General features: G+C 41.0%; 3 protein-coding genes across 6 annotated transcripts in view; 2 read left to right on the forward strand and 1 right to left on the reverse strand.

Annotated features, from left to right (window-relative positions):
- GPR155 (G protein-coupled receptor 155) overlaps nucleotides 1-3,713 on the forward strand; it is a 40,675-nt gene extending 36,962 nt beyond the window's left edge. For 3 of the 4 annotated variants that reach the window (XM_075180605.1, XM_075180604.1, XM_075180606.1), the window contains one exon: nucleotides 1,243-3,713. In XM_075180605.1, the coding sequence (XP_075036706.1) occupies nucleotides 1,243-1,450 (208 nt within the window). In that variant the 3' untranslated portion in view covers nucleotides 1,451-3,713. Of the gene's footprint in view, nucleotides 1-1,189 lie in introns of all 4 variants that reach the window. The other variant, XM_075180607.1, reaches the window with a different exon arrangement.
- An 86-nt stretch (nucleotides 3,714-3,799) lies between these two features.
- On the reverse strand, nucleotides 3,800-23,772 carry SCRN3 (secernin 3). Its single transcript, XM_075180608.1, has 8 exons — nucleotides 23,688-23,772; nucleotides 16,836-17,005; nucleotides 16,148-16,329; nucleotides 15,856-16,055; nucleotides 15,237-15,449; nucleotides 13,646-13,808; nucleotides 11,368-11,548; nucleotides 3,800-4,901 (listed from the first exon to the last, which is right to left on the reverse strand). Exons 2-8 carry the CDS (start codon nucleotides 16,989-16,991, stop codon nucleotides 4,752-4,754), a joined length of 1,245 nt encoding a protein of 414 aa, XP_075036709.1. The 5' UTR covers nucleotides 16,992-17,005; nucleotides 23,688-23,772; the 3' UTR covers nucleotides 3,800-4,751.
- A 37-nt stretch (nucleotides 23,773-23,809) lies between these two features.
- CIRSR (corepressor of RBPJ and splicing regulator) overlaps nucleotides 23,810-24,336 on the forward strand; it is a 29,754-nt gene continuing 29,227 nt past the window's right edge. The window contains exon 1 of the mRNA XM_075180609.1: nucleotides 23,810-24,013. Coding sequence (XP_075036710.1) covers nucleotides 23,942-24,013 — 72 coding nt within the window. The 5' untranslated portion in view covers nucleotides 23,810-23,941. The remainder of the gene's footprint in view (nucleotides 24,014-24,336) is intronic.

The raw sequence follows: 24,336 nt of genomic DNA on the forward strand, positions 1-24,336 counted from the left end.
AAGTGTTGTCGAGAGCTTTAAGGAGGCACGCAAAATAATAGCTTCCTATTCTCCCGAAATATCCAGAGACTCCCAGATTAGGGTAATATCCCTGATTCGGGAGAGCAGCAAAATCTAACCTGCCACAAGGGTTATTGGAACATGCCGCTATTTTGTAAATCGCATTATTGGTTGAAGTGCGTCTAGAATTCTGCTTTCTCGCAGAAGTACAACTGGATGGTGCACTCCGCTCTCTGAGGTGGTAATTCAAGGCCTTTGGTGGGGAAAAAAAAGGCTGTTGTGTGCTGTTCTTTAACATTCCGACCTACCCTATAAGTGAGCTCATCATTCCTTTAACCAATTTAAATAATACCACCCCCCAATTAACTTTTTTCTACATGATTGCGCACCAGATTGGCAAGGAATGCCCTTGATGTGTCAAACTCTTTCTAAAAGCTGGTGCAGACATTTGCCCCGCGCAGATATCACAATCTTGCCACGCACATACATGCGCTTCCCTGTAAAGCGCTTTGTGCACTTTGGCAAAAGTAAGTGAGCAATACAGTTTGCAATTCGTAAATGACCCTTAAAATCTTAATCAGGTCAATTCACTTAGCATAGTGGTGATGGTGAGGATATTGTAAAGTGCCAAACAACAATGTAATTCAGACACACCCTCCTATTAATAATACAAACTTTATTCAATTGGAATTTAAAAAAACATCCAAAACATTAAAAGCCGTCTAACAATCTGAAGAGAATCCCGTGACCTTACATCGGTGAAAGTCCATTCACTCCTGACAATTGTTTTACCCTGATTGTGCTTTGTCAAGTTAGACATATCCTAGGTAGGTAGATATGAGGAGTGAATGGATTTATTACAGGAATAATAGTTTAATGTTGTAAGTTTAAGGGACTTAATGTTTTGGTAATATTTTTTCAATGGATTAAAGCTTGAATTGTTTGTTAGTAAGAATTGGTGGTCTGGTTTTCTCTTCTTCACATTATATATCTGTATACTTGTTGCAGCCTTTACAAAAACCAATTATTTTATAAAATGGTTTTCTAGTGAGTTTTTATGCTTAAACACAAATGTTAACGTCGCCCCACTTGCCCTTAATCGGCCTTTAATATTCTGTAATGGACTCTCCTAACCTATCATGCTGTCCTGTTTTCTTCTGTTTTTCTTTACCTGCTGCCAAATACACAGCGCCGGTACAAGAGTTACTGAACATAGTGGTGAATCATTCCTTTGACATACAGGTGTGGTGCAAGGACGTCCGCAGGCATCTTCTGGGGCTCCGATTTGGTGAGCTGGCTTGTTCAGGTGGGACTGGCGTCAGACCGCGGGGAGGCTGTAAATTATGGCGAGAGACTGCTAAAAGGAGGGGTCATCCAGCACATCACAGATGAATTTGAATTTCGTGATGAGACCCTCTACTACCGTATGCTGCAGAAGACATTCATCTAGCGCAGATGACCCACTTGGAATGCTGCTTCCCATTGGCCAGGAGATAAGATGTCACTTTTACTGCATGTCTGAAGCCATAGTGAACATGGTGGCTCCTAAGGGTTGTGTATCTGCCTATGCAAAACCACTAATACTTGCTGGGGTGTTTTTGTTTTTTAAGGAATTTAAAAAAAAATCCTGTAATCTTGTCGCTGTGCTCCCAAAATGGTACATATTATAAAAAGTGTCAAACTCTTTATTTTAGAAAGCCATTTACTTACTGTTGAATATAGTAAGCCATATAAGCAACATGTGCCATTGTCTAGAATTTACTTTTCTATGTATTTTCCTATAACTGAGACGACTTAGTATGAGGTCCAACACTAACACATTTCTAGTGACCTTATCTGGCTCCATGATTTTGCAACTATATGCCAAATTTAAGTTGCTCAGCATACAATATCTTTTTACAGGTCATTTGGATTTTATTTATAGATTTACATAGTGTTCCAAAAGATACCGTGCCATCAGTGGACTTTTATTGACCCTTTTTTATAATGGCTTTATGGTGCATTCATACATTGAAGACTGTAGTTATCAGAGAACCAATAAGCAAAGGATAATAATATCACATGACCTCTAGCTTACTGTATGTATGAATGTATTTATATCATTCAGCAGAATTGTTCTAGCATTGTTGCCTTGTCACGTGACGCTGCTCCGTTGTGTTCTCTGCATTGGATGCAGTTGTATCCTATCTAGGACAATGAAAATAAACAATTGTGTCTGATATAAAGACACCGCTAAAAGCAGAAAGATAAAACCAGGTGTCTAGTAATAGTTACAGGAGGGCATATACAAGCCAATACAGTGCACTGGTTCTGTTTCTAATTCTCCACTTCAGCTACCTGTACTTAGAATGTTTTTAAAAGGTTTTTTTTTCTCTTTCCTTTTCGCATGTTGTGCAACAATACAGAGATCTCGTCTCCTCCATACAGTGGTGTCAGACATTGTGGGCTAATCAACTATTTAGCCTAACAATTAACCCCCACATAGAAAACAGATCTGTAGCTGTGTTCTCCATACACCCAGATGTATCTCTTGTATTCAGTTTGTGTGTATGTATTTAGAATCTCTGTGATACCAGGGATTCTATCCGTGTTCAAACTGCTGCTAACTCGCTTGTAGTGATAAGCAATAGGGGGCCCTGGGGTCGTTTTAAGTTATAACCCTCCAAGCCTTCACCTGCGGCTCCCAGCTCCTCTCTGCTTTATTGTTAGATTTGTTTGTTGTAGCTTGTAACGCTTACCTAAAATGCCTGATGATGTTATTACAGATAGGTGTCTTTTCTTTTGATTACATTAATTATTTTAACTTAATACGGAGACTAAGGGCTAGATTTACTAAGCTGCGGGTTTGAAAAAGTGGGGCTGTTGCCTATAGCAACCAATCAGATTCTAGCTGTCATTTTGTAGAAGGTACTAAATAAACGAAAGCTAGAATCTGATTGGTTGCTATAGGCAACATCCCCACTTTTTCAAACCTGCAGCTTAGTAAATCTAGCCCTAAGGATATTGTGAGGCTCCTTTGTAGGTTAAAGGGTCACCTATGTGGCCACTGAAGTGTCCGGTTGCCTATTCTTGTTCTAGAAAACCTTAAGCAAAGCCCACCAGATAGTCAGCAGATCTATGTTCTCTCCTACATATAGATTACTTAGAATCATTGCAGTATTGGTGCCATTCAAGCAGTTACAAAATATTTTTTAACTGATTCTTCCCTTATAAAAAGCCATTGATTTATCCATGTTTCTAATAAGTAATTAACTTTTGCTGTTTATTTAATTATGTGATATATTGTATTATGTTTTCCCTGAAGCTTGGCTTTTCATGGCTGAAGTTGGACAGGATTATATTTTCTTAACTGAAACTGACTTACTACTGAATTCCTGTGTGGTACAGCCACGATTTTATGATGTTTCTATTGAATAAATTGCACAAACTTGATCACTTAGCTGACTTTCTGCTAACGAAATAAAGATTACACGTCAGATTTGATGGATGAAAATAGTTCATAATATTGATAACTGGTAATCCTATATCTTTATATATGTATAACTGACAACAGGATAATGAGACAAACTTGCACATTTATCATATGCAACAAAATGTATTAATACAGCCCAGCTTGTGTTTGTTCATTCATCATCACATCAAATGGATTGATAGAGTGGATTTTGTTTGCACTTTCTATATGAAATAAAATTCATGTGTCAGCTCATAATTAACTACTGCCTCACTGCTTTCATTAACGCTTTCTGGTTATTGTGACTGAGGTTCTACTGTTAACAAATGGTCATTTTTTTAAAAAAAATTCTATTTCTGTGACTGCGATTGTGAGCATCAGAAAACTGACAGAGAATCTGCATATTAAAGAGAAACTAAAGTGCCTGGTGCTGGCAGGAAGGAGAAGATTGTACTCACTCTGCTCGGTCTTGCAGTGGGGATCAGCAGATCCCCATTCCCACTGGAGGTGGATTAAGGAGGAGGCAGGAATTGGCGCTTTACGACTTGTGTCTTCTCTAGTATTGAAGTTAGCACCTCCTAGACATAGCATCCCAACCAGAAACACGGCAAGTACGAGTAAAGGAAAATGAAACAAAACTAGTTTGAGGCAAAAAAAAAAAAAAATAGATCAATTTATTAACTTGACTTTATTAAACTAAAAATAAGCATTTTTTTTAAGAAAAATGTGTGTTTGACCCAAGGTTGAAGTACCTATTTTTTTACTTATTATTTAAAACTGGTTATTCTCAGATTTGCAAGAGATTAGGCAAGACTAGAACAAGCTGTAACTAATCGGAGCTGTAGCAACGTTAAACGTGATCTAGCATTAGGTAATGGTGAGCGAGAACCTATTGGTAACAGAAGGGTGCAGGCTATTTTGGTGGCTGGAGCATTTGACCTCCACAAACACCGTTCTGTCCAGGTGAAGTAGGAGAGGCTGGAGCCTACATGTAACTTCTGTTAACCTGGTGTGGGCAGATTGTGGTAAGTGTACCTCTATATGAAACAGCGTTCCTATATCTCACCTGTTCTATGTATGCTAGAATTCTACTTTCCTTCCAGGCATCCCACTGCTACCTCACTTAGATTTTACTCCTCTGAAGTTAGCCATGAGGAGTTATTTTTGTATGCAAAAATTAAATTATGGATGAATGATCAGGTTTGCACAGAAAGTTTTATGTCCTTCCAGAAACATGTTTCACAGCAAAGCAAGAACTGGAAACGAAGCTAATTAAATCTGTAGTTACACGTCATGTACGTTACTGATAAATGTTTATTTCTTCTTCCACACAGTTTGAAAACAGTGTGGTCAATGCTGAGCTGTCATTATTTCCAGCCTTCAAGTATAATTCAACCTCTTCAAGCTTCTGTTTTTCCAAATTCTTCATTTGCTTCAATATCTCCTTATTCTGAAATAAAAAAGTGCACATTTGATCCTGTGTCTATAATTCCTGTTATCTGCTATCAAAAGGTCAAAATAAACCCGTCCCCCAAGCAAGGTTCGGGCTCTATGAGCAATAGATCATCATATTCACCACTTTGTATATTGTACCTGGCTACCATTACATTTAGGCTTAAATAGTTGGAGAAAAAAAAAAGTACATAAAGTAGATTCCGACTGGACAGCATTTTAAATATATTGACATTTTAGCTGATGTTGGTGTGTTTATTGCAGCATTACAGTTGGCTGCATCTCTATTTTTTGCTACCTTCATTGACATGAATTCATAGGCTACAATAAAACAATCTAATGTGCAGTTTCCTGTAAATTGGAGGCAGCTATTTTCATAGGCTGGTCATACTTAAATTGCAGACAATCAATTTATGGGACCAGTGGCCATAATTCAGATTGCATCTTGATGAATATAGTTTTCCACCATAAACTGATTGCCTCCACTTTTGTAGTTGACTTGCAGTTAAATAGAACCTAATCCTTAATTTAGTACTTGCCCCGAGAGAGAAAAAAAACTAAACTAAACATGAACGCACCTATTCCTTACTATTATCAAGAACTATATTTTACAGATCAAAAACTTTGGGTCTGCAGAGATGCATCGTTCAATGTTTTTACTCAAGTCTCTGCTCATTTTCCCATAGAGATGCAAGGAAAAAATGAGCAGATATTCCTTACCGTATTGGCCAGTGATGTCTGGCGGCACCTCGTGGCCAATTGAATCTGCCTCATTGATTGTTCTCCATCCACACTATACAGAAGGACTAGTCATCCATCATTACTTGTGGCACATATTTTGGTCACATGCATAGAATTTAAAAAGGAAGTGTTACTTCCTAAGGTTTGTTATTTGGGTAAGAGGGCATACATGCATGAAGATGCAGAACAGAATGGACTTGTGTTGCAGCCCAAAATTTCTTTTGGGCACCTTTCTTTTTCCTGCCATCTGGGGACACTGCAACACATTGGAATATAGTTGGTGGATCTAGAATAGAGGCACTTTAACACTTAAATATTTATTTTAAGTTGCTATCTCCTCCCCTATGCCCCTGCCACCATACCCAATTTTAGTAAAGTGTCCTCTGGAGTAGAGCATATTTTTTGTTGGGATCTTGCCCTATGTATTATTTTTTTGCAATTTTATTTTTAGTGTTTTACTTTGCATATTAATGATCAGAGACACCTCGCCAGGGGTGAAATGCCTGTCTGCCACGTTCATTACTTTTCTATCTATATGGAATACTGCAAAGATAAAATCCCCTAACTTTTTGGCTTGAACTGCTTTTATCACAATGTGGAACAAATTGCTTTTCAGTCTCTTTTCATGGCATGATCTTTAAAACTGTGTCATCTTTCACCCCTCCACCAACACAAACATTTTTACACATTGCACCTGCATTGCTCCACTCACCTCTAGTCAACACCCATGAACTGCTGTCCTACTTATTATCTCTGACAAGTACAACCTCCACCTGTCGCCAGAAAATAAAAATCACACATCTTACAATCCCCTTGACTATCTTTCTCTCACTCTGCTTCTATTAGCTGGTGATATATCACCTAATCCAGGTCCATCAGTACCCCATTTTCACCAAACCTTAGAAACGGCCCTTGATCAAGTGGCTCCAGCGACACTACATACTACACGTCGACTTCGATGTCAACCGTGGCACACTAAAGCAACACAAAATCTTCAAAAACTGTCCCGTAAAGCAGAACGTCACTGGCGTAAATCTCGCACCTCTAATGACTTCTTCACATATACTTCTGTCTACCACTCCTATCGAAATGCTCTGGACATGGCAAAACAAACATACTTCCAATCTATTATCTATGCTCAGGCTTCTAACCCCAAACGCCTTTTCAATACATTTAAATATCTTCTCAATCCTCCCACCCCGAACCCTCCGTCCACTATCAGTGCCCAGGATCTTGCTTCCTACTTCAAGGACAAGATTGACAAGATCAGACTAGAAATGGTATTCTCTTCCTTGACAAGCAATCAGCTCAATTCCTTCCCACTACCCTCTGACACCCTCTCTTCATTTGACCCCACAAATGAAGAGGAAATTTCTACGCTCTTCTTATCTTCCTACTCTACCTCCTGTCCTCTTGATCCTATTCCCTCGCAAATTGGTAGATCCCTGTCTTCTGTGCTCATTTCACCTCTAACTCAAATCTGTAATCTCTCGCTCTCTACTGGCATCTTTCCTTCACTATACAAGCATGCAGTGATTACTCCTATTCTAAAAAAAACAAAATTCCGACCCAAACTCTATCAAATTACCGTCCCATCTCTCAGCGGCCGTGCCCCTCCAAGCTTCTAGAGAGACTTGCCTACACTCGCCTCACACGCTTTCTTTCCGCTAACAACCTGTTGGATCCTCTTCAGTCTGGCTTTCGTTCCCAACACTCCACAGAGATTGCGTTGACCAAGGTTGTCAATCATCTGATCACTGCTAAAACTGAACGCCATTACTCTCTTCTAATTCTCCTGGATCTCTCAGCTGCATTTGACACCGTTGACCACTCTCTTCTCCTGCAAACGCTGCAATCCCTAGGGCTTCAAGACACTGTTCTATCCTGGTTCTCATCCTACCTTTCTAATCGCTCTTTCACTGTTAATTTCTCTGGAGCCACCTCTGTTCCGCTTTCCCTATCAGTTGGAGTACCACAAGGCTCAGTGCTAGGTCCTCTGCTGTTCTCTATCTATACCGCTTCTCTTGGAAATCTAATAAGTTCCTTTGGCTTTCAGTATCATCTCTATGCGGATGATACCCAAATCTATCTATCCTCTCCTGATCTCTCGACATCTGTGTTGTCCCGTGTAACTGACTGTCTTTCTGCCATTTCATCTTGGATGTCCTCTCGCCAACTCAAACTTAATCTTTCTAAAACAGAGTTAATAATATTCCCACCTGCCAACAAGAGCATACATGACATTTCTATCTCTGTTGATAACATGACCATAAATCCCACCCCACAAGCTCGCTGCCTAGGTGTAATCCTTGACTCACACCTATCCTTTGTTCCCCACATTGACTCTATATCTAAATCCTGCTACATGCATCTAAAGAACATTTCTAGAATTCGCACTTATCTCACGCAAGACACTGCAAAAACCTTAATTCATGCACTCATCATCTCTCGCATTGACTATTGCAATTCACTCCTTACTGGTCTTCCCAAAAACAGACTCAAACCTCTACAATCTATTTTGCACGCTGCGGCAAGACTGATTTTCCTTGCAAATCGTTCTTCCTCTGTTGAATCACTCTGTATGTTTCTACACTGGTTGCCCGTTTTGTACCGAATCCAATATAAAATACTTTTACTAACCTACAAGGCCATCAACAAAGCTGCCATTGTCCCATAGATTGTAAGCTTGCGAGCAGGGCCTTCTCACCTCTTTGTCTATTTTACCCAGTTTGTTTATTAGTTTATTATGTTTGTCCCCAATTTTAAAGCGCTACGGAATATATTGGCGCTATATAAATAAATGATGATGATGGGACCTCCTTCATTTTCTGTCATTTTGTCAGGCAGTACATAGTTGGTTACTCATTATATATGTTACTCTTGTAGTCCTTCTTGCTCTGCTTACAAGTTTTAGTGTAGTTTATGTGCTCTGTTGCTTGTCTTTTATAACGACTATCTGGGTTTACAGACTTGTATAGTGTTTGGGTCTCTGGCTAACTTTGATACCTTTTTATAGGCGAGGTCTCATTTGCTTAAATTATAATCTGGTGCGCATTTGTATTTTATATCGCACCATGTCTGAACACTCGCCTTCCAAGACTAACAGGTCCACTGCAAAGTCTGTTGAACACTATACTTGAGCAAATTGTAATGCAAAATAATTTTGGGGACAGTCTGACCCGGCTGTCCAATCTGCAACGTGTGAGTTGTATTTAAGTGATCAGCAGTTGCCTGTACCTGCACTGGCAGCCATGGTGGAACCGGCTTGGGCTAAGTCACTAGCGACATCCATAGCTGAACTCGCGTGGGTAATGTCTTACAAAGAGGTAGGTGATTCTACTCTCTTTACCTGCACCACACATTCCGCCCTCACAGCCTGTACCATCCACTAGTGGTACTACCCAGGCTAAAGCCGGGTTGGCGTTGACTCTAGCAGAGTCCGCCCTGGGTCTTGCACAGGTTGCTTCCTTATTGGAACGCCTTCTTAGTGTCTCTCGTAGGTCATTGGCCAAACGTCCAGCTCCTGAGACAATTCGGGCCCTTATTTCTTTGTGTGAAGATGGGGAGGGGAGTTGATTGAGAAATCTGAGGAGGGTACTTATATTACAGTGTAGAAGACACGTCGCCATAAACCAAAGTTCGGATTTTCAGAAGACAGAAATAAGCAGACCGTTTGTTTCCCTTAGCCTCAAACTTCTAAGGGTATAATTGCTAAACTGCGGGTTTGAAAAAGCAGAGATGTTACCTATAGCAACCAATCAGATTCTAGTTATCATTTATTTAGTACAGTCTACAAAATGACAGCTAGAATCAGATTGGTTGCTATAGGCAACATAACCACTTTTTCAATCCTGCAATTTAGTAAATATATCCCCTAGAGTTGGTTGCTGAGGCCCGACAGGATGTATCAGATGCCAGATAGATTTAAATTTCTTTAGCCCTAGCCTTTGGAGGTCTGTTAAATCATAAAGTTCTCCAAAAGTGGATCCCCCCCCATTACCCATCTAACCAGAATCACTGCTATTCCAGTGCAGGGTGTGGTTGTTAAGGGGCTGCAAGAACACAGACCTAGGGCTGAGTTGTTGGCAATAGTTAAATATATTCAGGAAAATTCTGACTACTTATGTCGGTCATCTTTGGATGCTGTATCTGTTAATTCAAGGCTTTCTGCTGTCATTATTGCTGCCAGGTGTTCCTTGTGGCTGCACTCCTGGTCAGCTGATAAAGACTGCGCTGGAGGCTTTGCCATTTGCCGGGTTACTCTGTTTGGTTTGACAATGCAGGCCCCTCAATGTCCAATTGGACAACACAACAGCAGTAGTCTACCTGAACCATCAAGAGGGAACACACAGTACCATGGCGAGGCGGGAGACTGCATAGATCATGGCTTGGGTGGACTATGTCCTGGTGATATCGCCCGCTTTCATCCCAGGGGTGGAGAACTGGGAAGACAGATCTCAGCCCACCCACAGGCCTACATGTGGAGGTCTTTGGCTGACCTAAACGTTGAACCAGAAGAGCAGAGATAGATCTCAAGGCGTCCCGTCAGAACTTAAAGGTCCCTCTATACTCACAAAATCCAGGGATCAGGCGGAGGGATATACGGATTCCATGAAAATCCCATGGCAGTTTCGTTTGGTATTCCCGTTTCCCATGTGCCCGCAGGTGCTCAACAAACTCACAAGAGAACGAATTTACACCATTCTGGGTGGCTGCAGATTGGCAGCACAGAATGTGGTACTCAGACGTTCTAGGGAAGGCAGTAGGTCCTTCTTACCAGTTGCCTCTTCCTCCAGATCTTCTGGTCCCTCTTCACTGTCACTCTTTGTGAGCTGGTTTTGACGGCGTGGCTACTGAAATCATTAGGTCTCAGACTTCGGATGCGTCCTTGCATCTTCTGGATGTGGTCCGGGCCCTCCGATGCTAATGACCTTCTCATCTTGTATGATGCCAAGTGTGGTTGGCAGCCATGTATGCAATCTATTGCTCGTTGGCTTACTTCCACCGTTCATTTGGCGGCTAGACCATTGCTAGTGCGTTTTAAAAGCTCATTCCACCAAGGCTGCTGGCCTGTGACGTGAACGTCTGTCCACACCTCAAAATTCTACAAGTTATAGGACTTTGCATATCAAGATGCTAGCTTTGGGCGCAAGGTGTTACGCACTGCTGTTCCAAAGAAAGCCCTCCCTTAGGGGCAGCGTTGGTATGTCCCTAATGTGTCACAGTGTTCTCCAATATCAGGAAAGAGAAAAGAGGATTTATTTTATTTTTTTTACTCACTGTAAAATCCATTTCTCTGACTTCATTGGTGGACACTGCGCTTCCATCCCTTTGCTCTGGTGTTACATTGTTATTGGCGTTTTCCATTATGTGGTTTTTCTTGTTAGTCCCTCTGTTCCGGGCTTTGTTTTACGAAAACTGAATATGGCTCCAGATGGAAGGGGCATAGTAAGGGAGGAGACAGCCATTTAACACATTTAAAGTGCCTTCACTCCAGATCCACATATTATGCCTCACATAGTGACATAGTATCCTCCCAATAGAGTCAGAGAAATGGATTTTACGGCGAGTTAAAAATTCTCTTTATAGCAACTACAAGCAAAGTTTATTTATTTCACATTCTTCATGTGTCTTGAAAACGATTCAATCACAAATTTTTTAATCTTGCTATAAAGCCTACGCTGAGCACAGTTTTACTGACAAAATTTAGTTATTGGTTATACCTTTGATGTTTCCATGATCCTCAGGACATTTTCATGTCTGGTGTAAAGTTCGTGCCTCCTGTCTGGCTTTGTTTGAAATCTTGGCTTGAGTTTGACAGGATCATCGGAGCCTAAGAAGGGGGAGGCTGTTCTTACAAACTGCTGAATCTGGGGCACAAAGATGAATGGCTTAAATACTGATCTAGGAAGAAAACAATATTGTAACGTAAAGATCATGCCATTTTCCATAGAATGTAAAAAGAAATGATCATATTTCTGAAAATCAAATAATTTGGTATATTTTAACATCTAATTACAAGCAAGAAACAAACATACACATGATAAATAAGAGCATATGTATAATAAACATTTAAAATAAAATCATTTTGATGCTTGATTTTAAGCTTTTAATTAGGAGAAAAGGAGGAGGAAAACAAATAAAAACAAGGATGGGTGTTACCTCCCTGACAACGAAACTACGAATGGAAGCATTAAGCATGTGCTGAACTCTGAAGAGTGAAATATATACCAATCAGGTACCACATTAAAACCACCTGCCTCATATTGTGTAGCTCCCCTGGGTGCCGCCAAAACAGCTCTAACCCCTCGAGGCATGGACCCTACAAGACCTGTGAAGGGGCCCTGTGGTATTTGGCACCAAGATGTTAGAAGTAGATCCTTTAAGTTGAAAGGTGGGGCCTCCAAGACTCAGAATTGTTTTTCCAGCACATCCCAAAGATGCTGATCAGATTGAGATCTGTGACTTTGAAGGTTAAGTCAACACCTTGAACTCTTTGTTCCTCAAACCATTCCTGAACAATTCCTGCAGTGTGGCAGGGCGCATTATCCTTCTGCCAACATACTGCTGCCATGAAGAGGTGTACTTGGTCTGCAACAGTATTTAGATAAGGTGGTATGTGTCAAAGTAACATCCACATCAATGCCAGGACCCATGGTTTCCCAGCAAAACATTACCTAGAGTGTCACACTGCCTCCGCCGGCTTGCCTTCTCCCATAGTGCCATCTCCTCCCCAGGTAAACGACACACATGCACCCGGCTGCCCAGATGATGTAAAAGAAAACGTGATTAATCAGACCAGGCCCCCTTCTTCCATTGTTTCATGGTCCACATGCCCATTCTAGGCACTGGTGGTGGTGGACAGGGGTCAGCATGGGCACTCTGACTGGTCTGCGGCTACTCAGCAAACTGCGATACACTGTGTGTTCGGACACCTTTCTATCATAGCCAGCATTAACTTTTTCAGCAATTTATGCACTTCTGTGGGATTGAACCAGACGGCTAGCCTTCACTCCCCACGTGCAACACATTGAGCCTTGGACCACTTTTGGTAAGTACTAACCCCTGCATACCGGGAACACCCTACAAGACCTGCTGTTTTGGAAATGCTCTAACCCAGTTGTCTAGCCATCATAATTTGGCCCTTGTCAAATACGCTCAGATCCTTATCCTTGCCCATTTTTCCTGCAACACATCAACTTCAAGAACTGACTGTTTAATATTGTGGGTGATTGGTATATATACATATATACGCACATAGTAGTCGAGGTGAAAACTCAGACGTGGCAGTATGAAAAATGTAGTGAGAATGTAAGTGAATGGAATTTGATAGTTTTACAATAAAGGTGGAATAGCATACCACCGTATACACTGCCACTTCGACGTGTAGGTGTGTGTACACACACATAACCACAGACATCTAGCTGTAGACTGTCTCGATGATTAGCTTTGCAAACGATTGTATATGTCATCTTCATGCTACCAGTCATCCATCTATTATTACAATGTACTGCTGTGCTAAATAAAACGATGACATTATAGTAATAGAAAGATGCCAGGCAAGGAAAATGCATCAAGCCGTGACTTTCTATAGTTGTGGCTGTGCAAAAAATTCCTTGATGTTATTCCCAACAGGTTCAGTTTATCCTCCTGGATCAAAGCACATCCAGAGGATGTTCAAGATCTGTCCGAGGACCAAACGCAATTAAGTGACCCATGGTAGCATAGCAACCACAATCTCACATATTTACTGTATGCAGGAATGCAGACGTAAGAACACATGATCCAGCAGGATAATTATGGTTCTCCCTTTTCTTCTGTTGCCTTATGGGGTGATCTGCAGTGTGACTGCTGATATAACCCAGACAAAGGAAACCGACACAATTAATACAGTTATACTGTAAATTAATGCCTATATTAATATCAGCGATCTCTGGCCCACATCAGTAAAACTAAGAGTTGCACAGAGGGAATGTGCTAGATCTACCAGTAAAGACCTACCTGGCGGGGTCTGGGGTTCCAGTGAAGAAGTGGCAGCACGGCTGGTTTGGATCCTGTGGCAGAATTGACACCATGCTTCCGGTTGTCATAAACCCGCCTGTCATGTTAATGCCACTTTTCTTGTCCGAAAGAATTTCCATCATGCTTTCAGCTGTTATGGTTCCTAATACAGATACATCAGCTATTTATTTTATGTTCAGTGAGGATATTTACACATCGCAAACAAAATATCTGCTGCCTAATTACATGGCTAGTACATTACTAGACAAACTCTTCCTACCAGACACTATTTAATGTGCAATGGGCACTACAAAGTCCAACTTTAGGACTATCCCCTTCATTAATTCCAAATGTTCAATGTTTCTCAAATATATATATATATATATATATATATATATATATATATATATATATATATATACATACACACACACACACACACACACACACACACACACACACACACACACACACACACACACAGCTTAGTTTAGTATAATTTATGTCTTAAGCGAACCATAATAGTAATGGGACATCAACGCTGTCTGTTTCTGGCAAGTCCTTGTCCCTATCCTCTAATCACGTGGAAAACAATTCTATCCTTTTCCAGGGAGAAAAAGGCTGATCGCCGTAAAACTGGAAATGCTTCCCTAAAAAGCACCTTCTCCACCCCCACCAACTCAGTTAAATAATCCTGTACCGGAAAACAAGGTCTTTTTTTTCCACCTGGTGTATTAGTGTATCTAATCAATGTACACCCTAATCCACCCAACTCCCTCGATAGACAAATGTAAATATTTACACCTCCGTGGATGCCCCTTTGCGTAATAGTAGGCATGGGACATCCCAGGCATGCAACATCCCAGGAGTGCATTTCCGTCGCATATGAACCTTAATGAGATACGGAGGGATTTCCAATTTCTCAATAATATAACCTGTATGGTATTCAGATTTAAATTTATGCTAATAAAAATCCTTCATATAGTGTGAATTATTAGCACTGACAATACACCAGCCCTATAGCATCTTGAGTATAGCTGACATTAAGTATTTCAGAGACAAAAGAAACCTAAGTGGACTCATCGCACATAGTATAGGAAGCCATTGTAAACGTTGTGCCTCATGCTTAAGTGATGTCACTAGTGATGGATAAACTGAATATTAAGTGCAGGTGATTGTTTATACAAGTATTTTAAAGTATGTTTGTGACAAAACACATACATTGCAGTGACGTGTGTAGACCATTGCAGCAATTTGCGGCCAAAAACTGACCCAACTGTCCCACTTTAGGCGGAAGAGTCCAGATTGTAGGTGACTCTCCCACAGCCCAGACTGTGGAGTGAGATGGGTGCCATGCGCACCTGCCACCCTCAGGGTATCCGAGGGTGACTTATCACTTCAGAAGTGTAAGACAGACCCCCCCTGTGCTGGTACATAATGTCCCAATTAACAAAACTTCAAATACTAATAAAAACAAAAAAAAAATTGCCAAAATCACAGAACTAAGGTAGTAAAAAAAAAAAAAAAAATTGCACCAAATTTATGAACAGAAAATAGATTATTATGTAACAAATCTAAATCTAAAACTCGCCTTTATGTTTCCTCAGCAGTTTGTATCCTTCACAAAATCTGTCTCCAGAAGATGAAGATCTAGAGGGGTTGAAATAGGAATATACAGCTGCAAAATTAAACTCATTTTTGCCATCCCACCAGCCTTTAGCTTTAGCATAGTCCCTCATTCCAGGGTGTTCACAATCAATCTTGGTGGTGATAGACAGGTTGTTGGATATGTTCTTTATGCCTTCTGTTAGGAAAGACATCAAATTACTATTTGCATTCAATTTACCTTTTATTATCACTATATCCCATAAACCTCTATTCTTCTGTAGCAAATTTTTAAATTGTTCACATCAATTTATAAGATACTGCAGTGTGCTTCATTGTACCAGGTGCCTAGAGAGTGGTTCTGTGGGCGGAGCCAGTATATAGGGGTCTAAATCTACTAGGAACCAGTGGAATCAATGAGGAACTTCATGACCAGTATTTACCAGACACAGTCACTGATAAGCTGCTATCTCATGAAGTTTGGTTGAGCCCACAAAATGTTTCCCCCAATGTATGTAGGTGACAGGTGAACTATAGCAGAAACAAACAGGTCAGGACTCTGAGGTAACCATGCTGGTTTAAAGAGCAGAAGGGGGTAAAGTTACCATCTACTTTCTCGGCAGCCCAGTACTGTCCAGCTGTCTCCAGTATCCACGCCTCCTTTCTGTCAGCGATGAGGAAACTGTTGTGGTAGGTAAATGACATGGGACTCTCCATGCAGTTTCCCCCTTGACCATATTTTTCTAACAAGCCAACAATGACATCCAGTGCTCCTTTAGCGGTGTCTGCTCTCTCCAAACCAAGCCTGCCAAAAATAAATTTTAAAAAAAATTGATCCCAAATCTCCGACATTTTTACTGTTTTAGTTTTTATAGACCAAACATTTAACATCACAACCTTACAAGATCCATGCCCAGAAGTGCCTCATTGTCATCAATTTCTTCCTTCCCCCACACCGCTTCATTTCCAATGCACACACCAAAGTCATTCGCTCCCATCTCAGCTCCCCATAACCATGATGGCCGACTTAAAACCACTGAGTGAGTCTTCTCGGCTTGGTCAATTTCAATGTAGGTGCACTTGGAGCAAAGCAAAACAGTGAAAAATATAAATGTCAGCCAGTGAGACTTGCAGAGGAAATATACTCTAAGTGGCCTTATACATAGTATAATTTGGACTGTCTGTGCAAATCTAAGACAGTCACACACATGAAAAGTACTCATTTCACAGTGTAGCCTCTGACAAGATTTCATTTTGTAAGAGGCCAGCAGGCCAGGTGGTTTTACTAAACCTTCTAAAAAGGAACAGTGGAGGTGATGCCCACAGCAACCAATCAGATTCTAGCTATGATGAATCTAGTAAATTAAATAAAATGATAGTTAGAATCTGATTGGTTGCTATGGGCAACACCACTGTTCCTTTTTAGAAGTATTAGTATATCTACACTATAAAGGAGTACTTTTCACGTGTGTGACTGTCTATGATTTGCACACACAGTCAAAATTCCCATATCCTTATCTATATTATATAAAAAAAAAAATTATACACCATTCTTATACATATGCATTACGTTTTACACTTCTACCTCAAGTTTCTCTCCTGGTTGGTAAGATTGTCCTGGGAAGTACACAATCTCTTGCACTTCGTCGCTTGGTCTGTCGGAGTTCTTCCCAAAAATCACTCTGTTGCCAACTGTTGCAGGTGGAAGAGCAACAAAGGTGTCGCAGGAGCAGGGTTCCATGTTGACACCAAGACCTGAAAAAAATAAACTAAATCAGTGATTTTTGTTTAATTTTATTTAAAAAACAAGCAAGTTTATATACAAGGAGTGATCCTTCTAGACTGGCTGCGGATTTAACAGATTCCCAACACTGTGTTCATCTTACGAAGAACATAGGTTATTTTAGCAATGGAGCAATACAAATTGGTTGCAAACCTTAATCAAAACCACAAGCCTTCTCAGAAAGAAGCCGTCTTCATTGCTAACCAACATAATACACAATCACATCTTGTTCATTAATGATATAGTAATTGTAGTGTGTAATAGAATTGTACTGTGTGTAGGTGATACAAGAGCACCTGTAACCTACAGACAGCTGCACTAAACATGTTTTCATTTACTGTGTATTACACATACTTGCCAACTCTCCGTGAATGCCAGGGAGACTCCCTGAAATAGGGGTGATCTCCCTCACTCCCTGAAGAGTCTGGCATTCTCCCTGATGCTGAGCCAGTACAAGATGTGGTTGGCTTCGCCATCTGTGGCATGATGACAGTTCAGAAATTGTGTCCTATGTCCATGTATTGATGACTATGGAGGTGGCTATTTTTTTTACCTGCTGTAAGTGGACACAATTGTGACAATCGTTTAGGGGCGGGGCCAAAATTATGCGATTCGTCAAGCTCCGCCCCTGCACGCCCAGCTACCCCGGGATCTCCCTGAAGCAAACGAGGATAAGTTGGCAAGTATGGTATTACAGCTATATACTTTATTCTCTATATATATGGCAGCATGAAGTTAGAAATTGTCTCTGCAACTGTGAATAACCATGAGTATTAACAAGAGCAAATAGTGTGCTCCTGTGAGACGTCCTGTGACATCAGCAAGCTGCCAGCTTTCAGTACAGTGGCCCCTGATTTATTGCTTGTTTGATTGAACCACATGATTCAGTATCATAGGAACGTCTGCCCTTACCAACAGCTAATCTCAATAATGCATAAGGCCTTTATGCTACAGACAGGGCAGGACACCATTTTACAGCTAGTGTTAATAATTGTACATTGCAATTAGGCTTTTACTCCAGCTGTATAATTATTATTAGATCACAAATGCATGAAGCTGCAGCATGTAGTAACTAGAGTGATCGGGATGGAAGTAGCTTTTTGTCCCTCTGGCAGTTCTAAAATTAGCCAGAGAACGCAGTGCATAGAAGTATGTCCCACCTCCTAACTCACCAACTTGGAGAAAATAGATTATCCTGTTAGAACCAATGTAAGGTACAGCAGACTTACACTGTTGTACCTGCTTACACCACACTGTTCTTAATAAAGCATTTCGATATCACTGCATTATATATGCACTCTGTATATATAACACACCACTGATAAACTGGATGTCACCAGCAAAACAACTTAAAATTGCACAACTGGGGTCAGTTATTTGTAAAGCACACACTTTCATTTATGTTTAGTTTCAATTAAAGCAAAGCAACAGTAGAATAAACTGATATCATAACAAACTATGCTTACAAACAGTTTGATTTACAGAGGAACCACTGACAGCTGAAGCCAGGTAGTCACCGTGCGGCTCTCCAGCTTTTGGATTAATCCTGTTTTGGATGCTGGGGCAGTACTATAACAATCATCATCACTATTTATTTATATAGCGCCACTAATTCCGCAGCGCTGTACAGAGAACTCACTCACATCAGTCCCTGCCTCATTGGGGCTTACAGTCTAAATTACCTAACACACACAGACAGAGAGAGACTAGGGTCAATTTGTTAGCAGCCAATTAACCGACCAGTATGTTTTTGGAGTGTGGGAGTAAACCGGAGCACCCGGAGGGAACCCACGCAAACACGGGGAGAACATAGAAACTCCACACAGATAAGGCCATAACAATGACCCTTTTCAGTGTCCTGCACCTAAACTAAAACTCCACCTATGTAGATTTTTTTTAGAGGTTAAATATGCAAAGTAGACATAAATTTTGCAAGTATAACCCCTATACTATCTGTAACCACTTGTACATATACTCTCTAGCACAGTGTTGGCTAACCTATCACACTCCAGGTGTTGTGAAACTACAAGTCCCAGCATGCTTTGCCAATATATAGCAGCTTATTGCTGGAAGGGTATGCTGGGACTTGTAGTTTCACAACACCTGGAGAGTCACTGGTTAGCCAACACTGCTCTAGTATGTAGCAGTTACCTCCGCTTCCATCTTCAGTAGACCAGCCACACTGAGTCTTCTGTCTATGACTGGCCCTAATCACTGCTACTTCTTACCGACATCATTACTTTTGAACATGGTAGTGTGAAAAGAAATCTGTGTCACTTAGTTCAAACCCGATAATGTGGGATTTCTGAGTCTGTGGAGCAGACAATGGAAGGGAAAATCTGATCTATACAGTTACATATGCACCAGTTTGTATAAATGAACCCTAATGTTTCTTGGCGTATATACACTACATGGGCAAAAGTATGTGGAACATCATATCCATATGTGCGTGTTGAACATCTCATTACAAAACCATGGACATTAATATGGAGTCAGTATTTAACTTATGTGTAAAACATAAAACTAATTTTCACCCCTTGCATTGTAACATGGTTTTGTCCAGGAGACTAAAATAAGAAACTTCTTAATTTAAGATCCTTAATGAATCAGGCCCCAGGTTGGGAATATATTTTTCAGCAGTGTTGTCATGTTCTGTAGACCCTATTTGACTTCAGACACTGTGTGCATGAATCCCACCCAATGAAAACTGAAATGAACTTGATATATTCAGCATAAAAATGTAAGGAGAAATGTAAAATTGTTCAGCTAAACATGTGAGTGCAAAGACTACATGTGACACTTCAGAATGAGAAATTACTCTTGTGCCACCTGCTGGACATCTGTATGACTGCATACCACAAAGAGCTTGTAAAACAGATTCAATTGCATTATCATCAATGCACAATGTTATAATGTTCAATATAACTAAGCATCACATGTACAACCATAACAAAACAATAGTTCTCTATTTTTACCCCTGAAAAGACTTTTATACAGAACCTTTACTGTATGTACTTTTCTATAGGGATCAATGAACCCTATTTAAAATAATGTGAATGTTTATATTGTGGTGTGGCTGAACCCACCTGATGCTACACAGACTGTGTTTATCCTGCCTTAGTTTCCATTAATTTGTGACTATATTCCGGTCAGGCATTTGTTTTGGAGCAAATGTATTGTATTTTGAAGCTTCAGACATACTCCTAAATTGTTTCTCCATTCACATGAAAGGCATAAAACTATGCATCAAAGGTACAACAAATGTGTTCAATATATTTCATTAATGCGTATATTTTATTAAATCAAACTATAAATTCTGAACCTAGGAAATTATATTTTTTTCTTGTGAGATACATTGGCTATTACTGTTGAAGCTTTATATTCTAAACATCTTGAGGGGAGATTGTTTATTTATTTTTTAAGCCATTATTATAGTGTACCTTTGTCTGATTTACTTCATTTCGATTCCATGATACACTACTTTTGCATATGTTGTTTTGTGGACCAGTAATCTAAACATAGCCAGCAGCCAACTTATGGGCTGGACAAATATTTATAAGAACTCAGCCTATTAATTCTCTTGGAACCAGTGACATCACTGAGGCGTTAAGTGAATTGATAGGATTGACATTCCCACTGATGTCACTGGTTACTAATGATTTGCATTCACACTACACAACTGCATAATTGCCGACATTTAAAAATAATTTCCAGGGACAGTTTGTTGCTGAGTCTGTGAATCTAAGCATGTCATATGCCTTTGTCTTGATGTTCCATGAAGTACTACAATCCCCATCATGCCATGTTTACTGAGTTTGATCATGACAAACTTGTTTTCAATTGTAAACATTTCTCTTCAATAAATAAATAAAGCCAAGATGATAAACAATATAATATGCAGAAAACAAGGAATCGTATTTTACAGTTGGCCAATATTGAAAAATAAGGAGATTTCCAGGAATAAATCTATAAAACTTGGGACTATACCTGGAAATTTGGGACATTTAGCAACTATGCAACTTAATCTTTTTAGCTACAGAAGTTGAGTTATCATATTAAGTTTATAAAATGAAACGACAGAATGCAACTGAAACGTCATTTTATAAACATTAGGTGTTTTATAAAAGGAGTATGTTCATATAAATCCTGAAACTCACTACAAAATGAAAAAATAAAAGCAGTATAAACAATGCAAAAATTCTCACTCCTTATGCCACTCAAACTCCTGCACAGAAGAGCCCACGTCTGATTATCTGGAGTTTGTCTGAAGGGGCTTCCAACCAAATAATAGAAGCAGAACCACAGGTAAACGCACTCATGTCAATACCGCCATCTTGTGACTGGCATAACAGCAGCAGCCAACCAGTTGCATCTTGACTACTACGCAATACATATAAACCTAAAATGTATTTTCTTAAAGGTCCCTATAGTAAGCATGAGTGAGAGAGTGCGGGCAGCAGCATTTTTCAATAGTACAAAATTCCCTGAGACTAATTGAATGATCCCACGTAAAATGACTGCTACACTGGAGGCATTATACTGTTGCAACCTCTAGTGACGGCTTGTCAAAGTACACGCTACAGATGCTTTTCAATCTTTGCTTAAACAGCGATGGCTCCGCAGTCTCAGGGACTGCTATCTCTGGAATGTCTAACACCTGGCACACAGCAAGTATCAGCTCCTCCATCCCCTGATGGTCAGAGGTGACTTCCTGCTCAAAGCAGGAGTCTTCCACAACTGATCCAACTAGCCCTTTGCCCTCCTCCTGAGAAGAACATTCAGTCAGACTCATTCTCAGGTTGGGTTGTCACCACCCTCCTCCGCTTACTTGAGAAAGATGGTGTAGCGGATTCCAACATTCTCTCCAAAAAGGAGGAAACCAAAAGCTGGCTGCCGCCATGGGACACACAGGACCTTGGCCTGGCAAAACAGGCATCAAGCAAGACAGACTTCCTGAAGAGCCGGAGGAAACCTGGGCAAGAACGCTACCTGAGCAACCTAAGCCATAGAGTTGGCTAGTGACCTAGCCCAAGCATTTAGCATTTCAGCTGGGACATGTGAACATCATAAAAGTTACCCCAGCCATAGCCCTCGAGGACCTCCCTCTTCCTGACAGGATAGACACAGACAGAAAAAAAATATATAAGAAAAGACAAAAGCAGCACACAATCGCAAAATAGAAAGTGAGCCTGCAAGACAGCCCTAGAGCGCAACAAATTTTTGGGACTAACCAATTATAAAACCCCAAAAATCCTATTACCTTATGATGGAAGGACAGAGTGCTGGAGCTCGAAGATGGCTGTTGTTCTGGTGACAACACACGTAGAGTGAGAGACCACCGGGGGGAAAGGAAAGAAGCACCTCTCCCCAGGGCCCATAAATGCATCGGTAGCTGTTCAAAAGAATGCACCCTCCATCAATCCAGTGCCTAGTGGGGACTAAAGCTGGGTACACTCTACACTGTTTTCGTCCAATAAGCGGCTCAAACAGCCGACATACGACCTCTCGTTCGAAAGTCTGGTCAGTGTGTGTAGTGACACGATGGTCGTAAGTCTGCCCAAATGGACGATTGTCGCCTCATTTGGTTGGTCGTACCGTTTAATATTTTCGTTCCAATCTCGTTTCCACTGTGTAGTGTGTATAAACTTCCGACCCATCCACAACAGTGAGTACAAAATTACATTATGCAGTCCATGGACCGAGCGATCGATCGCATGTAAAATCGCTCGGCATAAAAAGTTGGTTGAAATTTCTGTAGTGTGTACCCAGCTTTTCATATACCCAGTAACCCCAACCTGACCCAGCCCACTTCAGGAAACATGAAGCCTGCCCCTACACTAAGAATAAGCCATTCCTGTGGCCCACAGCAACTTGCTAAGCCTATTTTCCAAGATTGTGGGAGGAAAGACTAACACTCAGTCTTTCTGTCCTACATAGAGCAGTGAAGCAATGACTGACATTCCTGCAATCACTGCCTGGGAACCCCAAGTGCAGTCTGTGCCGACTATGGCCGGGTACAACCTAGCATTGTGAGTGGGGAATACGTAGCAGAAGCACCACCTCGGTTCCTCCGATCCACCGCTCTGAGCAGCGCACAGTCATCCATGATGCGCACTGTGACACCGCAGTCGGAGACTTTGGAGACCGCCCCAGTAATAAAAAACATTCTCTGCCATGTTGGATACCTAATCTAAACTGGAGGCCTAACATGGACAGTTATCTAAACTGATGGCAGGAGATGGGTATAAAGCTGAAGGAGCGTCAATGAACTCCTAGGATGGCTTAAACTGCCCTTAAGACTGGTCCCTACACTATACTCCAAAGTTCCCCGGTGTCCCCCAATTGATGCCTGACAAACAAAATTAAAAGTTATGGATAAGTGAGAAGGCTTAAGTATGCCACCTACAAAAAGTGCATTGAAAATCATACATGCACCTGCAGCTTTAATCACACATACACCTCTCTGCCAAGTAGCTTTAATCACACATGTCCCCCTCTACCCAGCAACTTTAATTACACATGTCCCCCTCTACCAAACAGCTTTAATTACACATGTCCCCTCTACCAAGCTGCATTAAACACACACGCCCCCCTCTGCCCAGCAGCTTTAGTCACACATGCCCCCTCCCCCATCCCATTGCCCCCTGTTCTAACCTTTCTATCAAGCAGTGAGTTCCAGCTACACAGGAACAGTAATTTTCCCAGCAGCCCCTGCACTATGTACCATGTGACTGCAGCAGTCACATGACCTGTGGATGTCACAGTGACGTCAGAAGGTTCCTCAGCTGAAGCGGATCTAGCCACGACCAGTGATTGACGGGTTGTTGTGCAGCTGGCTGAGGTTTCCCAGTCTCCCCTGTGGCTGTCAGTGCGGAGGGCTCTGAGTCCTCTGGAGACCGGCAGCTGCCATGGGGAAATCATTCGCTAATTTCATGTGCAAGAAGGACTTCCATCCTGCCTCCAAGTCCAACATAAAGAAGGTGAGACCCGTCTGGTGTGTGGCTGGGCTGCACCATGACTTATACTACACATCTAATGTTTCTGTATGATTATGGACATGCAGAACCTCCTCTGGTCTTCGTACTTATACCGATAGTTTAATAACTTTCACTTTAGAAACTTTGCTATAACAATGTGTTAGTAAAATCATTATCTCTTTCAGTAATTTCCTGTTTGTTACATTCTCAGTGGGGATGTACTGAAAGGATGATCACAGAAAGAGATGATTGCCTGCTGCTCACCTCCACAACACTGGATGTTAGAATATTGTAAATTACAAGAAACCTGCAGCTTTTAAATATAG

The sequence above is a fragment of the Mixophyes fleayi genome, chromosome 7 (genome assembly GCF_038048845.1).
Source record: "Mixophyes fleayi isolate aMixFle1 chromosome 7, aMixFle1.hap1, whole genome shotgun sequence".
NCBI lineage: Eukaryota > Metazoa > Chordata > Amphibia > Anura > Limnodynastidae > Mixophyes > Mixophyes fleayi.

What these genes read in the sequence shown, in the direction of transcription:
- SCRN3 (XM_075180608.1), bottom strand. Translation starts at nt 16,991, where the DNA reads ATGGAACCCTGCTCCTGCGACACCTTTGTTGCTCTTCCACCTGCAACA. An exon ending in GGCTGCCGAGAAAGTAGATG is followed by an intron (nt 15,450 to 15,855) that starts GTAACTTTACCC and finishes CTTTCCTAACAG; the next exon opens with AAGGCATAAAGAACATATCC. An exon ending in ACTGCTGAGGAAACATAAAG is followed by an intron (nt 13,809 to 15,236) that starts GCGAGTTTTAGA and finishes TATCTGTATTAG; the next exon opens with GAACCATAACAGCTGAAAGC.